The sequence below is a fragment of the Plectropomus leopardus genome, chromosome 7 (assembly GCF_026936395.1).
Source record: "Plectropomus leopardus strain MGB_pleo_1.0 chromosome 7, ASM2693639v1, whole genome shotgun sequence".
In the NCBI taxonomy this organism is placed as follows: domain Eukaryota; kingdom Metazoa; phylum Chordata; class Actinopteri; order Perciformes; family Serranidae; genus Plectropomus; species Plectropomus leopardus.
This window is the reverse complement of record NC_142182.1, coordinates 35,952,746-35,976,226: the sequence shown is the minus strand read 5'-3', so window position 1 is coordinate 35,976,226 and position 23,481 is coordinate 35,952,746. Positions and strand designations below refer to the sequence as shown.

Below are 23,481 nucleotides of genomic sequence, written 5' to 3'. Positions count from 1 at the left end.
AAGGGCAAGTTTACACGCACGTTTGCGAAGTTAAAAAAAACAAAAAAAAAAACATGGAAAAACTTGTTTTCAAATTCATAAATTATAATTTAATACCAAGAACAAATTTACAGCAGAATGCTTGTTTACAATAAGCTAACACAAACAAACAAGAATTGTGTTCAACTATAAACTTTCACACACACTCACATATATCACTTGCAATTAATAATAATAATAATCATAAAAAAAGTATCTATACGTTATCAATACCCTGCAGTCATATATTTTTATATATTTATATAAAAACGTGGGTCAGTTTAAACTGTTCATAATTACAATCATGTATCATTCTCTGGTCCATATGTGGCCACGAACAGCCAAAGATCAGTGTTCAATCAGTGATCCCTTTTAATTCAACCACAACATGGTGTTTTTTTGTGTGTGGCGAAGAAAAGCCTCAAAACAAGGACAAAATTGCTAGCTTCCAAATACACACACACGCACGCACGCACACACGCGCGCGCACACACGCTCACGCACACCACGGCACCTGTCAAAGACCAAAGGAGCAATAACACTAAAGTTAAAATATCAACTCCTTTTTTTCCCCAAACCTGCTCACCCTGTTTAAGTCTGTAGCCTAATAATGAACGTCGTTTCTTTTCTTTTTTTTTGTTTCTTTAAATACAAGGGCTAGTGTACTGAATGCACAGATTATATCTATACAGTCAAAAAAGAGAGAGAAAACATTTACATTTATATATCAAAGGTAAAATAGGTTAGCGACCTGTGGCCATGCATTCACAGTCTAAATATACATGAAAAAGAAAACATTTGTAGTAATATGTATATACATTAAAAACATAACTTTCAGTGCTACTAGCTAAGTCTGCCACTCAATTTTGAAGACGTTGTATTACCGAGAAAAAAAAGGCAACCACAGATTTTTCTTAATCACATATACTTTGTATAAAGGAAAAACTTGTTGAAATGAATTGACCTATATTTACAAGAATACTGCCTCTAATCAGTGTTTTTCAAGTGAAATACACCACTGAAGTTTCAAATCTAATTGTGTTCCCCCAAAAATGTTGTAGGCCTACTTTAACAACGTTTTGATAAGAAATCACATCATGCTTGTCAGGCACTTAATGCTTGAAGTGAATAAAGGGTGACATTTCAGGGACACTTTAATAATACTGCTATTAAACACTACTCTGGCTAGGCTTCAAACTTTTATGACCCTTGACCTCTCCAAACATTTTTAAAAACAAGTCAGTTATGCTTTCAGTGCAGTTTGAGCCGTTGCAAATGCACATAATGCATTTAAAGCAACCTGTCTCAAATAGCCTAGCAGGATAGGCAACTTGTAAGATTTTATTTTTAAATTGTATCTAATTGGGGAAATAAAGCAAAATATTCAAAGCTGGATCTAATAGGGAAGACTTTTTTAGCAAATAATTTGGAAAATAAACTTCATATTAATAAAGAGCAAAAATGTTTCCGCATGGGTCATAAAGTTGAACATGAACTCAAAAAAAAAAAATCCCTTTTTTTCCAAGATGGTGTTGGTCATCCTAAAGAATATAAGTGCGCTTGCAGCATTAAGCCTAGATTATAAGCCTTTACTCCTATTGCTGTGGTTTTAATTCTTTTTAGAACCTTTTTTTAATTTTTTTTTTTTGTTTTTACACCTTTTTCAAAATAAATCATTGTCTTAGAAAATAACACCACCTGTACTACAGAAATCACATAGGCCGGTTTGGAACCAGAAAGGAGGAACAAAGAAAGTACAAAACACAGCTATACATGGACACAGGACAAGTCATTTGAGAAAAGAAAAATTCACGTTTTCGTATTTTCCCTTTCTCCAGTTTTTTTCCTCTTTTTACCCAAATTATCATTTTAAATGCACTTAATACTTAAATTTTCCTTGTAAAGGATCAACAAAATCCCTTTCCTTTTTTTCAGATTTTCTTCTTTCATTAAAAAAAAATGAATCGAAGCAGGTTGTTCTGCATGAACACTGGGAGCTTGTATCTGCCATTTTGAAAGTTCAGTGGATGTCTCAATTTTTTTTTCTTCTCGTTTTTGGAGTAGGGGGGAATTCACAGTCATTTACGTCAATGTCTTTCTTCATGAAAGCCAGCCCCGAGTAACAGCCGGTTGGTTTTTTATTCCTTCCACAAAAGCAGCTATAATCATTGTAGTCTCACAGCCCCCCCACAACCCCACCTTTTGTTTGTTCGTCTCCTTCTTGGTTTACTGAATTGACATGTAAGGCCAGTTAAAACTGCTCCCCGAAAGCAACATATCCCTGATGAGAGTTTCAATTGGGGTTTTACCTACCAATCGGACGAAAAATAATTGTTCTATGACCGAGGAAGAGACTGTGCGGAGGGAAGGCAAGCGGAGTAACAACTTCCCAAACCGTGTTGGCTGGTTGGGATACTGGCTCCGGACATATTCCTCCAGGGCGCACTGGGACTTCTCCTGCAAACTTTCCACATGGGCCACATCTGAGAGGCCACAAGCATCTGGGAGGGGGGAAAGCAAATAAACATTAATAAAGTGTAACCTGAAGTGTTTCTCTCGCGAGGAGTTTTTTTTTTTTTTTTACCCCTCTGAGGTGATATATGGCGGAAATGAATAGCCTGTCACATTTAGAAAAAAAAATGTTAGGAAATTATTTTCATGCCATTACATGTAAAAGTGCACTTTACTTATCCTGAGGCTTGTTTGAATAAACAGTGCAAATATAGTGTGGGAGAACTGTTTAATAATAACATTGCGCTTAAAAAATAACACCACAGTTATAACTCTGCACTTCTGCTTTAACAATTATATAATATTTTATATTTAAAATATATATAAATATAAATAAAAACTTTGCCACACTCAAGATGGAAATGTGAGTGCTGGTTTGCCACTATATCTTTATTCGCTGTCGCTTCCTTTAACGCGACTGTAAACTCGGGTATTTCCCCCGATAAAGCCACTTAAAAGTGAACTAAATAATTAAGCATATTCATAGCTAAAGACTGTGTTTGAGACGGGCCTGTCTTTCACAAGCAGAGGCAGAGCGAGGAGAAGGAGGGGGGAGGGAGAGAGAGGGAAAGACAGGGAGACCTACTGACCTTTAGTGAGCAGAGATTTAGCTTGGAAAAAAGGCCCCATAGCCTACGGAGTTGCCGTCATACTATACCACCAGAGACGCATAATCACTATCTATGCTGCTGCATGTGGGCGGCTGCTGATTATGTGCCAAAAACGCTTGTACGCGCTTTGGTTAAGTTTGTAAAGTTTATGCATAACAACAACCGAACCACCAAAGTAGCAAAGGCGTGTCATTCAAGATACAACACACAGCTCATGTTGGAGCCTCCGGGACTCAGGTATGGAGGAGATAAATGAAGACATCGTGGCTTCATAATAAAATTCAGTGACCTGAAATGTGACTTTTTTCCCACTTTTTGAAAAGACATCATCATGAGAACAACGGTGAGCTCAAAGAAATGCAGAGGCTAATGGCTTGCAGGATATGATATCATTTCAAAGACATTCACTCCACGCAAAACCTTGTAAATTTCTTCCACGTTCTTTCTTTCTTTTTCTTTTTCTTTTTTTTTTGCATTATTATTATTTTCCCATTTCTTATGGTGGAGCTAATGTAACAAAATAGTTGGGAAGTTTGGGTCATGACCTAATTCTGGAGCAAGTCCAGAGACGCCTTGAAGAATATTTCAGCAAATAAAAATGAAAGCCGCCCCTCCTGTCACTGCTTCATATCACACCATACTGTTAGATACTGACATGTTTGCAATTACAGGGTGTGCATGGGTCCTGCATGCTTTTGTCTCGGACATGTCTGTCCCCTAAATGACGTTGAAACCTGCGCTTTGCTTTTACTGTGTGCAAATGGGACATTAGGCTTGTCTTTCTTTTTTTTCTATTCCCCTCCCCCTCGGAGCCTGACATCATTTATATCTGTCATTCCCTACAAACAAGACGTGGGGTACACACACATTGATAAATGGCGGATAAAAAATATCAAGGTGTAGCAATTCATCTGTAAGCTATTTGGGTCTAAAAAGTGTGTTAATGTGATGCTTAAGGTAATTATTGTGAAGTAATTTAGCTGTAATATTTTAGTCCTCTGTTTTGTTGTAAAATTTATTTTAAAAAATTCCTAACCATGATTTTCTGTTTAGCCGTGTGTGTGTGATACATCAGTTGATTAAATTTGTTTTTATTATATTGTAGCCAATCAAAAAAGCCCTTGGCCATGAGGGCAGCGTGTACATTTAAACAGTGTGTTCATCTAAGACAAGCAACAGCCTCTATAGCATAGGTATATTTAGGTCAGCGTAGACTAAGCGTAGATTTCGCTGATGTCATTGAGCATGTTAGTGACATTCACACAGACTGAACTTGGAGTGTGCCAGTCTATTGTCTTACCTGTGGTGAAGAGCACAATTGCCTTTAAGCAGCTATATTCAGCAGAGTCAACGTGCAAAGCTTTGAGCTTTTCCACTTGTTCTTGAAAGATCCTAATGTGGTCCATAAAGGCCACCACTCTGTCCGCAGACATGGGGGAGGCGTGCAGGCCAGCCGCCGCCAGGAGTGGAGCCACATGCAGGGGCATGGAGCACTGCGCGGCGTTGAGCACAAATAACTCACTCCACGTCAACCTCAGCAGAGCCACCTGGTCGGTGATCTGAAGGTCTGGAAAGAAGGGAATATTCCTGGCCCACTCCACGGCGCTGAAGAGCATCCTGGCTGCTAGTTCACAAATGTTCTCGATGCCCATTATGTTGTTGGGTTGCATGCACTGACTGCCATACCGGGACGTCGGGTAGGGCTCCGCTCTCAACAGAAGAGAGATATATCCGGATAAGTAGGAATGGCAGTGCAGTGGGTCTCCATTTGTCAAGGCGAACTGACCGTGGTGTGGCTGTGTGGGTGGCACCCGTCCCCTTTGCACGGCTGCAGTAAAAAGAGAAACTACAGATATTGAAGCCTGAATTCTACAAATCATCTCACAATGTCACAGTGGACACACACACACACACACACACACACACACACACACACACACACACACACACACACACAGCTGACACACAGTGTAGGCTACATTTTAACAGTGCAGAAAACTGAGCGCTCAATCATAAGCTTACACCTAGATAGAAAATAAATGACACACAGTATGTTTGCTATATCACACCATAACATACGCGCGCGCGCACACACACACACACACACACACACACACACAAAACAAAACACACACATATTGTGTTATTGCATGAGTTTGTAACAATGAGGCTGTGGTGAGACTGAAACAGCAGAGGTGCGCTTTAAACAACAAGACATGCACTTGTCTGCCTTTAAAATGATGTTATTCGGCAACAGCAACATGAGCTGGCTGTGAAGGAACACAAAGAGGGCAAGGGAGACCTTGCATGTTTAACCCTTAACCTACTTAACAATTCATCTCGTTTTACCACACATGTAGGCCTATTTTCGACTAATATTCAGAGAAATTCTGGCGGCTACACGGAGCCTTTGTGTGCATCATTCACTCCGATGTCCAGCTTGAGCCCCAGCGAAGGAGACATGCGGGATAGATGTGGAGATGTAGCCTCAGCACGCTATCTCTTAATTCGATACTCGCCATAATAGCGCAGGAGGCTATATTGTATCATATTCAGTATACAGATGTATCCCGGCGCTCGCGGATTTATCTTAATATAAATTCGATAGCTTTAGCATGAGCAGGGCTCGGATCTTTTTTGTGTGAAATGCAGAGCTGTATAATGCGCTGGAGCTGCAGACTATAACACACAACGGCTAAAAGGAAGATTCGGCGAGCCCCGTCTCAACAGCAGCACAGAGCGGCTCCATGGCGTGCTCCTGCCGCACAGCCTGGGAGGGAAGAGTCGGGAGAAACAACAGACTGTGGGGGCGACATAAGATGGGTTTTTTTTTTCACGTCTTGAGAAGCCCTAAAAGCACAAACACACACATGAATAAGAAAACAAAAAGTCCCAATACCTTCCCGTCTCATGCCGACTTTGAGGCATTTTTTGAGGCGGCAGTACTGACACTGATTGCGGTGGTGTTGGTCGATTGGACAATTCCTGTTGGCACGGCATGTGTAAGTGAGGTTCCGTCGTACGCTCCGTTTGAAGAAGCTTTTGCACCCCTCGCAAGTAAACTGGCCATAGTGTTTGCCACTGGATTTATCCCCACAGACCACACATTCAATGTGCTGTGGCTGTTTCTCCGACTGCTGCGTCGTCTGGTTCGTCGGCGTGGACTGTGTGTTGTTCGGGGGTCCTTGGACCGGAGTCTGGGGGGCGACCTGAGAGGCTGTCAGATTCAACTGGCCTGGTTGAGGGGTGGGTATAGATAGTCCTCCTTGGGTCTGCGAGGAAAGGGTGCCTTGGGTGTCAGCCACATCGTCCTGGGAGCCTCTCCACACTACCATTGCCATATCTATCAGTCAACGTAAAGAAACTTTTTGTCTGCCGTTTTGGTGTCGCGGTGGAGAATGTCTCAAGGAAACGCGGTAAACTGTATTTAACAGCCGGACACACAAAAATTTCAAATCTAGCCTACGTTGAATCCACTCAGAATCTCCCGAAAACTGCCGATTTATTGCTCTTGGAGACGTTGCGAAGCACGTTTTCAAAACTGATGCGATGGCGAGCTGAGTCGCTGCCTTGCGCTTAAAGGCCAAGTCCAGGGGCGCTTACAGTCAGCCATCCAGTACACCCATCAATGGGAAATGTAGGCTAAATATTAAAAGAATCAACCGAGGTAGCATGGACTGTTCAGTGAATGATGGAGCAGGGTTGGTAAGACCGTGCCTGCAGCAGCAGAAAACAATTGGTGAGCACACTGTAGCAGCTACTATCAAGTTCCAGCACAAGTCTTGAAGAAAATCACCAACTGGGTAAAAAAAATGCGTCTTCTCCCTTTTCTTCTTGTGAGGTAGCGCCAGCAAGCGCGCAGCTGAAGCCAATGTTTTTTTGGAGAGCCTGGAATATGAAGACAACTCTCTCCCCAAAAAAGCGAAAGCAGTAAAAAACAAAAAAACAAAAAAACAAAGATCACAACCTACAAACCTCCTCCGTGCACTGAAAAATAATAGGAAAAAGGAGTAGAGAATCAAAGTGATCAAATATGTTAAAAAGGCGGAGGTTAGGAAGTGATTTGCGATTGGTAGGAGCCGGGCTGGCAGAATGCTTTCTCTCTGATCAGCTCACTGAGCTCTCTATATAGTGAACTTTGACACGACTGCTGCAACTTAGCACACGTTACCATGGAGATCAGCTGCCATATAAGGAAGGAGAGTGTGTTTGACTGGTCAGAGCTCAGGGACCTCCCCCTGAACCCCATTGGCTAGTCGGCACTTGTGCTACTTGGTACCTTGCCAGAGCCAGCATGGAGGTCGAGAGGGCCGCTTGGTCCTAAAAAGAGACGATTTTCGGAAAGAAGAATCATTACTAGTCACTCAAATCGCACCAGACTATAGAATATTCCCTGGTAAAGCCTTAGCAGTTGCAAGAAGAAAACAAAATCTTAATGCAATTCTTTGCCTCTGAGCAAGTTGCAGTAGAACAAGCTGAAATATCCAAAGAGATTTTTGTAGCCGGGACACAGGTGCACCTCCTGGACATGATCTCTACACATAAAACTGTCAATCTATTGTGCCCCAGTCTTTATCCCTCAGGTAGACACAATACACATATGCTCACACGCACACAAAGACAAAATATGAATATTGTCCGCGTAATTTAAAACAGCATACGAAGACTTATTTGCGCACATGCACTATACACACACTGAAACCAAATGCTTACAAGGGTCACAATAATAATCGTCTGAATCCCCCCCCAACCCCTCACCCCGCCACATTTCTCCAACTTCCTCTATTTGCGCACACCTATTAGCGCGTCTAAATGGCACCAGGTAGCATTCACCACAATCCACACCTCTTATAAAAATGTTATGATAGGCTACTGACATCATCTGGACACCCGCTGCAGCCTGCTAATCCCTCCCGGCCAGCAAATATCCCCAACACACTAGGTCACAGAGGCCACATCTCAAAAGTCAGAGCTTTTCTTTATGCTTAAAAAAACGCGAATGGCTTTAAATAGGGACTACATTAAAAAATGTCCCTCGAGGTCAAAGGCCGTGCCCTTCACATTAAGGTTAGGATGAAGCCACTTCCCGATAAACAACACAATAAAAGCTGCTTTATTTTTATGTTTTATAATGCATGTCACATGTTGCCTTGTTATACAGATAATGTATAGTTTTGGGGACACGCTGAAGGATGCCATGCGTGCAAAAAAAGGGTTAGTGGTTGCCCAGAGTTGCTGCCTACCTGATTTATATTGTTAATGCTTGTATCTAAATAAGACTGGTTTACTTGACGCCCCAGGCTATCAAAGTTGAACTGCAGGTAAAACTTGGAGATGAACCTATAGCCTGAGCTGTGTGTTAGTCTGCAGAGAGCGGCAGCAGCAGCTTGCATTGTCCCAGGATGTATTACAGTATATGGGTGCCCCCTAGCGTATGAAGTTTTTGCTTCAAATAAGATTCAATTTAGAGGAGCCATCCGACACGGAAACTGCTTCAGTCTCTTCTCCCGCATCGACCAAACTAACGAGCACCATTTTAAACTGATGACTGTTTGTTTAAATTCTGTTTTACATGACTTGGACGGCAAAGCTTTGAGAGTTGCCAAAGTTGGATTTACTTTTTTGCCACTTCAGGCAGTCCCAGCGGTGGTATTTAGACCAATTATGTCTTTATTCTCAAAACAAATGAGCCGATTATATTTTGTCTGCATGACTATTTTGTCGGTTTTATTTACAGAACGCGTGAAAATGGAGAGTCTATAAATAAAAAACACTCCGAAAGGTCTCCATTTATCGAGGACCGAGCCGCTCCAAACGGTGAGTACACATTTTTGCACACTTTATTCGAATAAATCGGCAAAAGTAGCAATGCTTTATTCCTCGGCTGTAATTAAATATAGTTTATATAAGCTGATAGACTAATTTTTTGAATTAAAAAGCATGTACTGCTGCAGACAGAGCATATAATAGCGTACATATACGACGTTTCTGGTGCGCAATGAATACGGGCAACTCTATTTAGTCATTTTCGCTCATATCACCCAAGTTAATTTATAGGATGCTCACAATAAGCTCAACTCGTTCACAAATACCCATTCATAAAGTTATGTGATAGTGATAGAGAGGCAGGAGGCTGTATTCTTATAGTAACAGACCTACCAAATGCATATGTTGCTTCGTCCGTAGCGGGATGCATCTTCTCTCTTATTCAGAATATATTTTCTCTTCTCTTTTTCGACACAGTGCTCAGAATCAAACTGGCAAAGCTTCCTCTCCAACAGAGCGGGATCAAACACAAAAAAGGCACGCTGTTTATTGGAAAATTTGCAAATGTCTGATCATGCGAAAACTTTGGAGAGCCGGAACAAACCAAAATTGATTCACGTCAATGTGTTGCTGAGCGAGGAAATTTGGAAATATAACGCTGAGGTGTCTTCCCCGAGCAGAATATCATTTGACTTGCCTCTGGAAATGACAAGTAGGCTTTACAGCAAAGCAGAGATCCTGTGCGCCTTTTCTCTCCTACAGTAATATGGCCAAAACGCGCTTGTACGCCGCTGCTTTGTGTGGGCTACTGAGGAGAGAGGGAGGGGGTGAAGTCAGAACAGACACCTGTCTTTAAGTGTGTGGCGAGCATGCATTGTTAGAATCTGCATATTACAAATTATATGGAGATAGAAAGTAAAGATGCAATTAAACACGTAAGCTAATTAGAGCTGTAATTTAAAAAAAAAAACTTGCAAAACTGAATTTATAATTTAAAACAAACACCCAGCAAGTAGAGCCTTTAAAAACAACATTGTATTATTCTTATTATTATCATGATAATAATTATCAATTAGCTTTGATTAATTTAAATAATCATAATATACAATTATTGTATCTATTTTATGCATATCAAAGATACAAGCGACTAAATAAATAACAATATTTTTCCTTTTTTAACAGCTTCACCTCCGGCAATTACAAATTACGCAGAGGAGAATAAGAAGGCCTTTATAATGGAATGATAATAGCCTCAGTTTACCTCGCATAAATCTTGCTGAAAATTTATTTTTTTCTACACATAAACATTCATCACCAACACAATTGATTTGCTACCCCCCCGCCCCCGGAAGTCTTGTCTATTTCTTGGGTTTAAAAGTTTCCTCTGTGTGATAAGTAGTTGTTTTCCCCTCAAGCTGGGGATAAAAGCACTATATGCTCCACGAGCCTGCGTGCACACAACAATAGTGGTGCCCAACGGGAGCTGTATTGATTAAGACGAGACAGAGGATGTCGCCTGCACTAAATATTTACTGATCACACACAAATAGCTAGATCTTTAACGATTTCCCATGCTCCGGCTGGGAGAAAGGACTAAATCACTTTATTATTGTTAGTAAAACAAAGCGCACGCGCTGGAACACAGGAGTGGAGATGTGCTGATTGGGATGAGTGCAGTTAAATTAATCGATAGTGAGTAGATAATAGTTGAGATTTACGGGCGTGCAAAGAGAACGCTTTCACTCATGTATCAGGTTAAAACTGACACGTGCACTGCGATTGGTAATTCTTCTTATAGGGCAGCACGCGCGCAATGGTTCAAACAAGGTAGAGGCAACAGATTGTAGACTAAAACACAACTATCATCGTGGATTGGGTTAAAAATTTCGCATGTTACTCAGATTTTTTTTTAAGCGTCGACAAAGATTATAAAAAGAAAAAGATTATTTTTCGGGTGGAAAAAAAATCTCTCACACTTGTATAAAAAGTCAAAAAACTGAAATGAAAGTTGACTTTAATCTCATCTCTGCTTTCACCAAGTCCTTCATGCAGATAGGGTGATACTGACCCCGGGGGTCTCCAAGTTCCCGGCCTGATTAACCCCTACAGACCCACGCAGGAGCAAATGTTGACCAGGCCAATCAACTTCAAGAGTCTGATTGAATTAGATGAGTGTGGAATAAGGACAAACACTAAATTGTCCCATTGTAAAATAAAATAAAAAATAGTTGTGATGATTAACTGAATTTGAATTAACATAAAATATTAAAAACAGTGGGATTAATTAAATATATTACAAGATATAATTTAATTCTTAACGGGCAACAGGTTTAAGCAACTTCCAACATTCAAAACTCTCCTTAACCGCCACAAATTGTTTCCTGCTTGATAAAGATCACTTGATTGATGGTGGTTGTGCCCCATATGTCATAGCAGTTTTATCTGCTGCATTGCATAATATCAATCAGTGCCCTTTAGCAAAGGCTCTTTCTCCTGTCTCTTTGTTGCAGTGCTTCAATGTGCTGTTGATGCAAAGATGAAAAAAATAATTAATTAGCTAAATGTGTGTGTGTGTGTACATTTGGCTTAATTTAGGTAAATAATATTGCCGACATATTTAAAGTTTAAAGAAATTATTTTATACTCATATAATGATCACAGGAAGAAATATAAGCAAAATCTTCTTTAGTTTAATATTTAATTTTATATATATACACACACACACACACACACACACACACACACACACACACACACATATTTAAAAGATTTAAAATTATAAACTCAAGAGCAGTGATATTTAGAGATTTCATCCCAATAATGTATGCTGTGTGCGTATAGTGGTTTTTTTTATTCAGCTTACTTTTTTCTCTGTTGTTGAAAAGGTGACTCTTAAACATGGCTTTACATAGGTCAATAACAAAACATGTCCTTTTAATTGTGTTTCTGTCTTTTTGGCTTCTTAATATGTTATTACAGAAAATTGCATTCCATTATCACAGTAAACACCGCCTTACTGTAAATTTGGTGTGTAAGCGTTCTGACTATATGCACGCTCATGTACGTTTTATCAAGGCATTTAAGAGGAAAAAGGTGTACAACATTTCCTTTTTTAAGCAGACATACATGTCTTAGATGAAACATAAAGAGTTCATTCAGTGGCGTAGATCACTTTCTTTCCATCTGCATGCCCCAAGGGCCGCTATCTAAAAAGGCAATAGATCCCAGATAGCTCACTGTGTTCAATTTGCCAATGATAGATTATAGTGCCAATTTAAACAGATAGGGATCAATTTGTCTCAATGATCACTCTTTAGGCTGGCTGCCAGCATGCTTTTAATGTATTTGTAAATGCTGGTTGTTTGAATCGCTGCTGTTAAAGCAATCAGAATGGAGAGATGATGTGAAAAATGCTAAATGATGTGTTGTTTCGGCTGCTAAAGACTGCATTGATGGAGCATGCGTGATGATTACTTGAGGCAGCAGCATTGTAGCAGCAATGACCAAGAGGTCAATGGTTTAACTCCAAGGACTTGCTGGGAAAGTCTGGGTTGGGGGGATTGTGTGATAAGTGCTCTCTAACCCTCAGGAACTACTGCTGAAGTACCCTTCGGCAAAGCAGCTTAAACCCCATCTGTCCCAGTGGAGCTGCACAGCGACCGGCAGGACAAGACTTGCGGTTGTACCGGGCACTTGTGAGATGTGTCTCTTTGAGTGTGACCTACCCTCCCTTTTCTCTTTTAAAAAAAGGGAGAGTAGGCAGTCCACTCGCCTCACACTTTTTTTTTCACATACTCAGACAGTGAAAAAAGTTTGGGTGAAGACACAAGAGAGAAAGATGTGGCAGCATTCGGTCCTGAGCCAGACACGGTTCACATGTGCCCCCAAAGGCAGCAGACGGTGTATTGAATTACTGTAACTCAAGGTGTAATGTGGTAGCAGTGTTGGATATGTAAGAATTACACAAACGGATGTAGAGGAGGCTTACGGTAGCTTCAGCTTTCTACTGCAGTTATAAAATGTTGATTTTTTTCTTCTTAAATGTCACCTTGCTAAAAAGAGAGCCAAACTTCTGAAAGTGATAATCAATGTTTTATTATCATTAAATTGATCAGTGATATCAAACTGCTACCATCATGTGAAAAACCTCTCTGTAGGTTTTCTGATTTTTAATTGGAAATAGTTTAGCAGAAGGAGGAACCACCTGAAACAATGCTGAATTAACTCATAAATGCATGTTAGTAAACTTAAAACATTAGTTGCGTTTCTCATGTACTGTGTATTATTGCAATTTGCAGTGTCACACCTGCCACATCTATGACTAATAAAGTGTTAAGACATCACATGAGCTGTGTTTTAATTGATTTTCTTGATGCAGTGCTGTGCTCTTATATTTCAAGAATTAGTTTTCCACCTGTATCATGATATCGTACTGCAAATGTGTAAAGAAAGCTTTTTTTTAATCAGAACTATTTTTTCAACTGTATGAGACATGCTGACAGTGGAGAGAAATTGTACACCTTAGCAAGTTATTGCCCCCCCCCCCCACCCCACCCCACCCAAAAAAAAAAAACCTGACAGTCTTGCTGTATAATGATAGCATGTTACTGTCGTGCAAATGTGCACAATTTGAAATTTGTGAGGAAGTTGTGAAGAGTACGATACTCAGGTTTCCTGAGATAGAAACATAGCTGTAGTTTACACTAAAATTAACAACAGTAACACATTATATCAGACACTTCTACCAGTTCCAAGCCAAAACACTTCAGGCTGTGAAAGCAATCAAGCTGAAATGTTTAACATAAGAACACATTCCTCTGTGAAAGTGCTGCAGACATAAATTGTATAACTATGAACAAAACCAGCAGCCTGTGAATATTGACAATGTTAACTACACCTCGACTTCCACAGGTACTAATTCAACATTTGTGAATGGAACATGCTGTATCATAGCAAATATTGCCATTTGGTGGTTTTCAGTCACCCAATCCACATGTGATCAATGGTCCTTATGAACTGATGGAGGGAATAAAGGCAATTTTGTAAGACAGGTGATGACTCCAAATATAAAAAGATTTTCTTGGTGCAAAGATGACCTAAAGGGGAAAGGTTATTAAAAAATATATATATAAAAATATGGAATAACTTATTCACAGTATGCTGGTTATTTTATTTTCATACGAGGATATGCAAGGGCTGCTTCTCGAGCTCACACCGTGAGAGTCAATACTCCCAGGATGATGTCATCAGAGTCAAATCTTAGACTTGCTCCACTGACAATACATGGAGAGGGGATTTGTGGACATGTGATAGTGCCCAGAGGTTAGAGAAAGACATGACATAATTTGCTCTCAAATTCATTCAGAGGAGTAAACAGTATTTGTTTGTAATGTTTCAGTTTGTAATATTAATTAATGCTTATTAACTATCATGATCAGAAAGGCATTCAATAAAAACTTAAACACCAATTTGTCTTTTTATGTGTCACATTATTATTACTGTCTCACCAACACATTTCTAAACTCACAATTTCAATGGCAGTTCTCATATCTTATAAAAACAACATTGGATTTTGTATCTGTTCAGTTTATAAAATGCATTTAACAGTGAGAATACCAGACTCTTCTCTCGCCAAATGTCATTATTGGAAAATGTTATCAAGGACAAATCAGGAGCGTTACGGCAGGTTTGCTATTTTGTTCGGTGCTACACCCGGGCAGAGGTCAACAAAGAGCACATGAGGAATAAAAAGTTTATTCTGTGCTGTACAGTAGACTGTGTTTCTGTTTATTTTCTTTAAAAGTGAACTGTTAAAAGAAAATGCAGCACAGCTCTAATGTGACTTGAAAGTAAATGTCCACAAAAACGTTTTCCACAAAGTGTGACTCAAATTCATCATCCCTCAAGTAGCCACAGCCTTTGGTGTCCATCAATAAGGAATCCATGATGGTTTATGTTCAAATGTAAAGACATTAAGAGCATGTGTAACCAGTTCTCCTCCCTGGTGTGTATTACAACAACAGAATTAAACACCTGGTGATGTGGGCTTACAAGAAACTGGGTGACAAGTGTTATCTATCAGTAACAACATGAGCATGAGGCTGAATAATTACATAACTTAAGACATAATATTCCTCCACGCTGGCCCCTTGACCCTAAAAATTATGGACTAAATTATCAGAGTTTTGAATGAGCTGGAAAAACCCTCAAGTTTACAGTTTTTAAGTGGCCAAGATTGTAATGATTTATTCTTTACATACCGACCATTGAGCTTGTTAGCAACATTACTGCAGGTGCAAAATAAAGAATATTAAGAAAATTAAAATGCCCCAAAAGTAAACCTATCTTTTCTTTATTTTTACCTTTTGTTATACACTCCACCTATGCTGTTTAAGTGCAATGGCAGTGTATTTTGATATGGGATTAATAATCTCCTCATACAATGCAGTCACATTTCAAGACCTTACACAATAGCATGTTTTTTTCATTTCTATACAATATGATCAGAAGCCAATCTCCAACAGGTTCTGTAAGTAAAACAGAGATGAAGAAATGCCAACTTAGAAGACAGAGCGTTGGAATCCAAGTCAATAAAAAAAGGGAACCCACAGAAAACACTTGTTGCTGAATCTACTCTGGTGAGTCACATATAAAGAATTACATCTGTTTGTGGATCAATCGACAGGCGTAACGGAGCTGTAAACAATAATGGTGGCTGCGGAGTGCTGCCCGTGCAACCATAGCATCTGGCAAAGTGAAAATTGAAGGCATTAAAGCAAACAAAGAACAAAATGAACTTATTAGCTAAGTGTTAACACTAGCAAGGGAAGACCGATTGGATGATCACCACTGTCTTTGTACTAAAAACAAACGCTATAAACTGGTGTAACATCCATGATGACAGCTGGCGCAGGAGTATGTGCCCTTTGGCAAAAATTGTCAAATAGAGAGTGGCCACACATGTTGTCTGAAGTTGAGAAGCCTCATCTGGCTTGCAAAACGAAATATCACAAGGGGGAAAAAAGCAACACAAATATTCAGTTGGTGCCAATTAAATGATTGTTTTTAGGAAAGAGAGGCTTGTGGCAGTGGCATACTGGTACTAAGGAGGTAGATACATAGTGCACAATCCACATTTTAGTCCCCTCATAGCTTTAAAATCCCTCTCTCAATCTTACGCCTTGCCTCATTTAAAAGTGCCATCATTTATGTTATATTAAGAAAAAATATGTTCTTTTAGTGGATTTACCTCAGGAATGATATCAAAGCAGGTAATCTAATGGCTTGTCCATTTAGTGTAATGTGGTGGTTGGGTTGATCATGTAGGTTAGTTCATTGCACTATGCCCTGCAGCAGCAGCTGAGTACTCCTCCATGATATGACTGGTTGGCCTTGGTAAATACAATAAGCATATTAAAACTAGTTTTTAGTTTCATCTTAACAGCTTCAACATATTTGTAATAGTTTTAATTAACATAATTAACCTTAACATATTGAGCAGGTATACACTGTGTTCATGTGTGATTGTAATTTGTCTGCAAAACTGATGAACTCACAGAAACTCTACATGTCATAATTCAGACATTTGCACTTTGGTTCAAACTGTATGTACAGTAGGAACACCCACTTACCTGCTAATGCACTCAGTCACTACAACACAACCTAAGACATTCCATTGCTTTAATAATCTGCAGTCTGATCATTTTTCAGCTATAAAGCCATTAACTATAATGGTTAAGGTAATAATCTCTCACCGAGCTGATTTCAGAGGAGGATTTATGGCTTTTCAGATCATTAGACTGCTATAGAGTGTTAACTAACACTAACTTCTGGCTCTGTTTTTGATCCAGATTTCCCTCTATGAAATGAAACATTAGTAAAGCTTAGCCTGTTTAAAAAAAAAGAAGGTGTGACTGATTGCTTCCAAGAAAAATACAGTGGAGGACAAATCTGTGCAGTCAGGTTGTATAACTGACATGGAAGTGAGCCCACAATGCAAGGATTAGGTCCTCAAGAGGGAAACTTTGAAGCAAGATGGAAACATTGGCTCAAATAGCAGGTTTGTGTCACTTATGAGAAGTCATTACATGAATGTTAAAATATTCGTCTGTAAGCATAAAAGGTTAAAACAATATGCCAGACACCTCATGCACAGGTGATTTTTTTTCTATAAAAAACAGTTGTGAATAAGTAAATTAGTTTGTTCAGTACATACAGTACATGTATAATTATTAATGGTTGCAGGTTATAATAAAACATTGGTATGAATGAATACCAAGATGAATTTAAATCATTAAATATTGATAAAACGACTTTTCAAACGCCTGTGCCCATGTAATTGCCATTTGCCAGAAAAACTGCTGTGATACTTGTCACCTTTCTCACCTAATACTTCAACTACCTTTGGACTTGTTCTGCCCAAATTTGAGCTGTGTCTGCGTTTTAATACATGGGGGGAAAAAAAAACTACAGTTTGTTTCAGCACCTTATTGTTTGCAGCTCAAGGTGAAAATAATACTATAAACTATAAGGCTGCCCATAATAATATGGGTTCACATATCCAGGCTGTGAAAAAAAAAGTAAGGCCCATTTCATCAAGCTAATTGCCTGTTTGTGAGAGGGAGCAAACTTTTCTACCACCACTCTATTACGGAGGCTCTTTCTTAATCATAAATAGAGCCCTTGTATCCCAGAGGGACTTGCTATTCTAATTTACAATTGAACTAAAGACCAAAGCTATCAATCTTTCACAGACACTTTATTTCTGCCCCCCTTCTCTCTTGTAATTGTGGTGACATAACCATAAACAACAGAGAAAAGGCTGCTGTGACTGATCTGTGGAAATGACAGCATTAACACATGAGCTGCACATAAGCACTCCCATCCAACGTGCATGTGATGGTGAGCACACATGCTCACACAGCAACACACATCAAGGAGGAATGAACAGTCAGGGCAAATTTAACTGGTGTTATCAAGACCTCTTCGGCATGTGGCATGTGATGATTATAAGGCTTAATATATTAGTCTGGATCAAAATACTGCAAAATACTTAAGTCTTGGGGCCACTTTTTTATGAGAAAGAAAGTGGTGACTAATGGCATTATTTAGGGTCAGTGTATCATTTTCTAATGATTTATAAATCAGTTTTTAGCAGTTTATAAGAACTATCTACCTTTGCATTTGGTAATAACACTGTAGTTCAATTTAACTTTTCAAGTGAAACTGTAATAAGGGCACGTGTCCACATAGTAATTTTCAACAGCAGAAAAGCTGTGGCCCAGTGCTGAGGAGCACTTTATGACAGTGCTTCATTAAAAAAGCGTTATGAATGGGTTTTGTTTCTACTACCCTTTTCCACCAGATTTATTGCATGTGTATGCGGGTATTTTAAACATGGAAAAACACAAAAATACTCCTTCTCCTTTCCCATTGCCAGTAGACAAGAATTGTGTACATGGCTCTGCAGCAGATGAGTGTACCTTTCTGTGTGTGTGTGCGTGTGTGTGAAAGTTTTTTTTTTTTCTTCTGGTGTATCATGTTTGGAAAACCAATTAGAAGAAATCAGTATAGCATATCTCTCTTACTTGTTCAGTCTCTCTTTCAAACTCGATGCAGATTAATTTGGTATGATGTTTGGAACTACTTGAGTGGAGATGAATGGTATTGTCTGGCAGCCCGTCATTGCAGGGCACTGGCAAAGGGGCTAAAATTAGTGCGTCCACCTAGGTGTGGTATTTAAATCACTGCCGATAGGAAATTTAAGAAAAAAGAAAAAAGAAAGTAAAAAAGCCAGATGTTAGCAGGTGTTGGTGGGTTTTTTGTGCAGAAAGAAAGGGGCTTTAAAGTTAGCAAGGCAGCTAAAGCAAGGTAGCTAAAAAAAGTCTAAAGAGGGTTGACAACATATAACAACAAGCTTACAACACATACGGCAATAAAAGCACAACACTAACTGGCAACATCTGCTGGCAGATCTGCTGCCACATATGTGATTTTTTTTGTCTTTGTTGTGATTATACAGCTCATGTTAGACACTTAATGAAAAGTTCAGAGATTTTCAACTAAGCACTCGGAGTGGCCACAAAGAAAGTGCCCTGAAAAAAAGGTGCTGGGTGCATCGTTTTGTCTCTGGGCAGCTTCGTGTGACTGCATACACTCTCTCCTCATAGGGGAACAACAGAAACAAGATGCTAGCACTTAGAAAAAACACTATGTGGACAAAGGTTGGTAGTCCAACAATTGCTTGTGTTTCTCACCTTCTAAGAGGCCATAAATTCTATAGTTATGAATTATACTTAAGGGATCGTAAGGGTCTTACTTACTAATAAGCCATCCAATCTGTAATTAATAAGTTGCTGAGAAATGAATTTTGTTTCAGAAATTGAGGAATCTGATGGTCTTTCTGATTAATTAAAAGCTCACTAAAAGGGCAAAGTGTCATGATGTAAGAGGTGTTTATCATCCTCAGCCAAAGAGATTTTTCACAAACTGGCAATCCAAATATTGTTTTGCCTTTTAACTGATCTGTACATGAGTTAATAAACATTTATGAAGCTATTTGTTATAACTTTAAAAAAAAACAACTTAATAATGGGTGCCTTATCAGCAAGTGGTCAGATATCATGTTACATACTCTCATATAAATCTACCACACGGTGTACACATCTACGAGAAAAACATGTCTCAACAGCTTCAGGTCTTCAACAAAGCTCTGCCAAGGTCTCATGCTGTCAGCGTGTTGCTGTAGAGCTGCAGACACATTCCTGCTTGCAGTGGCGGTGCAGTGTCACTGCCACTGCACTGTGCCTCCATGATGCCTTTAATGATGAGTCTTTTCATTAATGAGTTAATGCAAAAACTCTCAATGTCATCTCAAAGATAAGCGGGGAAACAGCGATGCATTGTACACATAATGACAGACTCCCTGCCTGCCCCCGAGATGTCACGGGTCAGCCATGTTAAGAATGTGTGTGCCCAATCATCCACTGATCTTTATCTGCTGGGCCTGCAGCTAACCATGACATGGGCCCAATCAGGGGTGCTGATGAATGGACAAAGGGGCCCTTGAATTGTTGAAGCTGCCACATGACTGCTTCTCTACTAAATCATGATGACATTAGCAATCAATATACCAATTACTGAACAAGATATTAAACATGTTCTGCAAAGCAATGATCTTTGCAAACTGTAAACTGTACATTTCAAAGGTTTTTGAAGTTTTGTGTGAATCATAATGTCACAGACAAGATTTACAACCTTGTACACTGATGTTTAAAAGACTGTCATGCTCAAAAAGACCAATTTTAACAAATAACCACAAACCAATTATCTAAAAAAATAAATGTCATTCGAATATTGGTTAAATATGACCAGCTGAACAAAAGAGTCATCCATGCATTTAAATACAAAGATACAATTTGTGTTTTAAGTGAGTTTGTGATGCAATCTACATCTATTTATGCCATTTAACAGAACCCACCAATGACTGTTGTACAATGTGACAAATTGGGACCATAGATGGCTTTGGATAGCACAATGAGGTGGAGTATAAAAGGTTGAAGAGATAAATTCCAGCCGTCACTGACATCATAAAACCTGACAAATTGTAATAACGGACTGTGTAATCCACACCACTGTCATTCTCATCTCTTGGAGCTCTCCCTGACACAGTTATAGTCTCAGATTCAAGTCTCTGGCCAAGTTTAGACAAAAAGCCCCATCCGGTCCGGTGGCATTTGTCTTGTTCTACATTATCTGAAATCAAATGCTCTATTCCACTCCCACCATTCCATATAGAACAATCAGTCCGGCTCTAATGTGGGAATGTCTGTAATCCTCACAAAAGGACGCTGACATTTATACCCAGCAGAAATGAATTAGACAGGGCCTGGATTCCTCCAGTGGCTTTGTGCATGGGACACTAGACTGGGTGGATAGATAATGGCACTTTATTACGGACTCATTATGGCAGGTAGCTCACAACGATGAAAAGGCAGATCTAGTCAACACAGACAGCTGTGAGACAGGTGACCCGGCATGTTAACAAATATGACAAATAGGCATTATGGGACTAGTGAATTCAATAGAAGCTTGGGGGAAAGATCAACATAATAGCTGGGCCCGTCTGAGGACTGCCAAGAAAGATAGACATCTTAAGGCTCGTTTAAGGAACTATTCTCAACTGTTGTGACCTCGCTTTCCCACAGTGTTGGAAGATGAGAGGTGGAAGAATCTGAAATATTACAAATAAAGTGTTACACATGCTTCTTGACTCTGATACTTAGATTTAGTGTTGTCTTTGTCTCTGCATTTCTGATTATCAAACTATCAGCTTTCTATTAATGGTGTTGTTGCTTTTTGTGTTTTATTTGGTTTAATGGCTTACAACGGACGGAACAAAACATGCAAACATGCACCTATTATACAGCCAAAAAAAAGTTAGTTTAGTACTACATAGTTCAGTGAAAGTATTAATACAATACACAAAATTGATACAATCTTATTTTTACACTCATATCACATCCTTCAGAATGAATGTATTGATCATAGGGCTGGGTTTTGTTACTTGACATCTTTTTAGGTATCAACCAAACTCCCTAAAAAATATCTGGTCAAACAATACCTGTATTCAATCTTTTTTTTGTACCTAGATCTAGAAAAAAAATCACTATTTGTTTTGTTTTGCTAACGGCCAATCACGACAAGCGTTCTTTGATTTAATGGACATGTGATTGGCCCACTGCTGGGGCCACTACAACCAATACAGTCAGTGGAGTGGTGAAGTCGAGCACAGTGTATTTTGACATATTTGGCAATTCTGTGTACCAAGATGCCACCACCATATCTGCCTGTATCCTCAGGTCATTTTATGCAACTGAATGCTTCCATTCACATGAATGAAGTTAGAAAAAAAAGGTATCAAATAAAGTACTCTATTGGTATCACTTCAAGGGCACTGGTATTGGTACTGGTATCATCATTTTTAAATAATACCAAGCCCTAATCATAACAATTTTTTTGTCAGCACTCTAAGGTAGGATATGATACAGCAGTCATGGTCACTGCTGTAGATGACATGAGGCTGAGAGAGAAGTCATGAACTTAAGCAATGGTATTACCTTGCCAAACTCAAGTTTAACACTGTGCTGAAGAGGTTGGAGAGCATTTTATCCAGGTCCTAATCTGTACAATTCATCTAACATCTACTGTAGGAATCTGCCAGGTCCAGAGTTCGGACCAATTTGGCAGTCATACTGAGGTAATACTGTCCCCCTCTACAGGGGTTCCCTCCACAATTTATGTTTAAAATGATAGCTGCCATATTTCTATCAAACATCTGTAATGCGTCTCACTGAACATGACATGGAGCCGAAACAAAAGAAACCACTTGCATGCTAAATGTTATTAAAGCCACTGGAAATGTGGATTAGAATAGTAAGAATGCACACATTTCAAAGCTGAGAGTCTCATTAAGTATCTACAAAAATCTGAGTAAAAAGAAATGTTCCCAACTATTAGAAAACTGAGGTGAAAACAGCTAATTTTGAGGATAATAGCATTTCCCCAGACTGTGTGGGCGTGGCAAATCACGTTTTGATTGACACCTCCTTGGATCCCACCTTTGTCAACTGTCTCGTCTCCACGACAACTATGGAGAAAAGCAGAGTCGGTGTGGTATGAGCCTTTCTGTTTCAGCTAGTGTTGTAGTCAAGATCATACTGAGACCATATAGTTAGTATATTTATCTAAATACATACCTATCTACATCTACTACTAAAATGTTCGTAGTATTGTATAGTGTTGTCCGAAGCCATTGGGAGTTTTATTTCTACATGAATTAGCCAACGGTTAAGTTCATCACATGTTCACTCCGTTTTGCATTTTGCTGCTCCTTTTCCCGGGACAGGGTGCCCAGAGTCGCTCTGCCACTCAAAGAGTGCAATATTCTGGATAACCGAACCATACATTCCAACAGCGCTCCACATTTATCAGCGGTCCAGTTTGTGCCAGAGTGCGCTCCGACACTCAGAGTGAGGGTTTCTGAATGCAACCTATTGAAAGGAGCATTGAGGGATTTCAGTTCGGCATGTTAAATTAGTATAAACTGACACCTGACTTTGAGTTTTTGATTATCTTTATTCATATTACATGACATGGATCAGGTATAACCACGCTCAAAACAACCCAGTTTCAGGAAATGGATTTTGTCTGACCATTTTTGGTGCTTTTTATCATGCATGTAAGACCCAAAATTACATATCAAGAAAATGTTGGGTGATTTGGGTTCCCAGAGGCTTTAAGAAGTTAAACTCCAGTGTGAAGTGAAATATAAAACTGGCCACATCTGTATCTGCTCTATTATAGCCACACACGGGGTCAGGTTGCTGTTGGTATATCGATACTACTTACAGAACTTGGATGCTCCTCCTGTTCTTTTGTCACTGTGCCAAACGTTTACCCAATGAGATCTGTCTAGGTGGCTGCAAATCCTATAACATGAGATTAGCCCTTTTGACTTCACAGACAAGATAATGACATTAGCTAATGTATGAACAATAGAATACCTCAGTGTGCA

The 23,481-nt window shown here is 39.4% G+C and overlaps 1 protein-coding gene and 1 long non-coding RNA gene across 3 annotated transcripts; one reads left to right on the top strand and one right to left on the bottom strand.

Moving 5' to 3' along the window:
* Positions 1–63: 63 nt before the first annotated feature.
* nr2f2 (nuclear receptor subfamily 2, group F, member 2) lies at positions 64–7,303 on the bottom strand. 2 transcript variants are annotated; one of them, XM_042495617.2, is made up of 3 exons: positions 6,040–7,303; positions 4,441–4,986; positions 64–2,519 (listed from the first exon to the last, which is right to left on the bottom strand). In XM_042495617.2, exons 1-3 carry the CDS (start codon positions 6,479–6,481, stop codon positions 2,245–2,247), a joined length of 1,263 nt encoding a protein of 420 aa, XP_042351551.1. In that variant the 5' UTR covers positions 6,482–7,303; the 3' UTR covers positions 64–2,244. The 2 variants fall into 2 exon arrangements, with proteins under 2 accessions (XP_042351551.1, XP_042351552.1); XM_042495618.2 differs by having other exon boundaries at positions 4,441–4,968; positions 6,040–7,294.
* A 773-nt stretch (positions 7,304–8,076) lies between these two features.
* On the top strand, positions 8,077–14,374 carry LOC148189251 (uncharacterized). Its single transcript, XR_015777101.1, has 2 exons — positions 8,077–8,789; positions 8,878–14,374. It is a non-coding gene; the product is annotated as an uncharacterized LOC148189251 (long non-coding RNA).
* Positions 14,375–23,481: the final 9,107 nt, after the last annotated feature.

Coding starts and splice junctions, on each gene's coding strand:
- nr2f2 (XM_042495617.2), bottom strand. CDS start 6,481: ATGGCAATGGTAGTGTGGAGAGGCTCCCAGGACGATGTGGCTGACACC. Junction 4,987..6,039: donor AGTCGGCATGAGACGGGAAG/GTATTGGGACTT, acceptor CAATATCTGTAG/TTTCTCTTTTTACTGCAGCC. Junction 2,520..4,440: donor AATTGTGCTCTTCACCACAG/GTAAGACAATAG, acceptor CCCCCCTCCCAG/ATGCTTGTGGCCTCTCAGAT.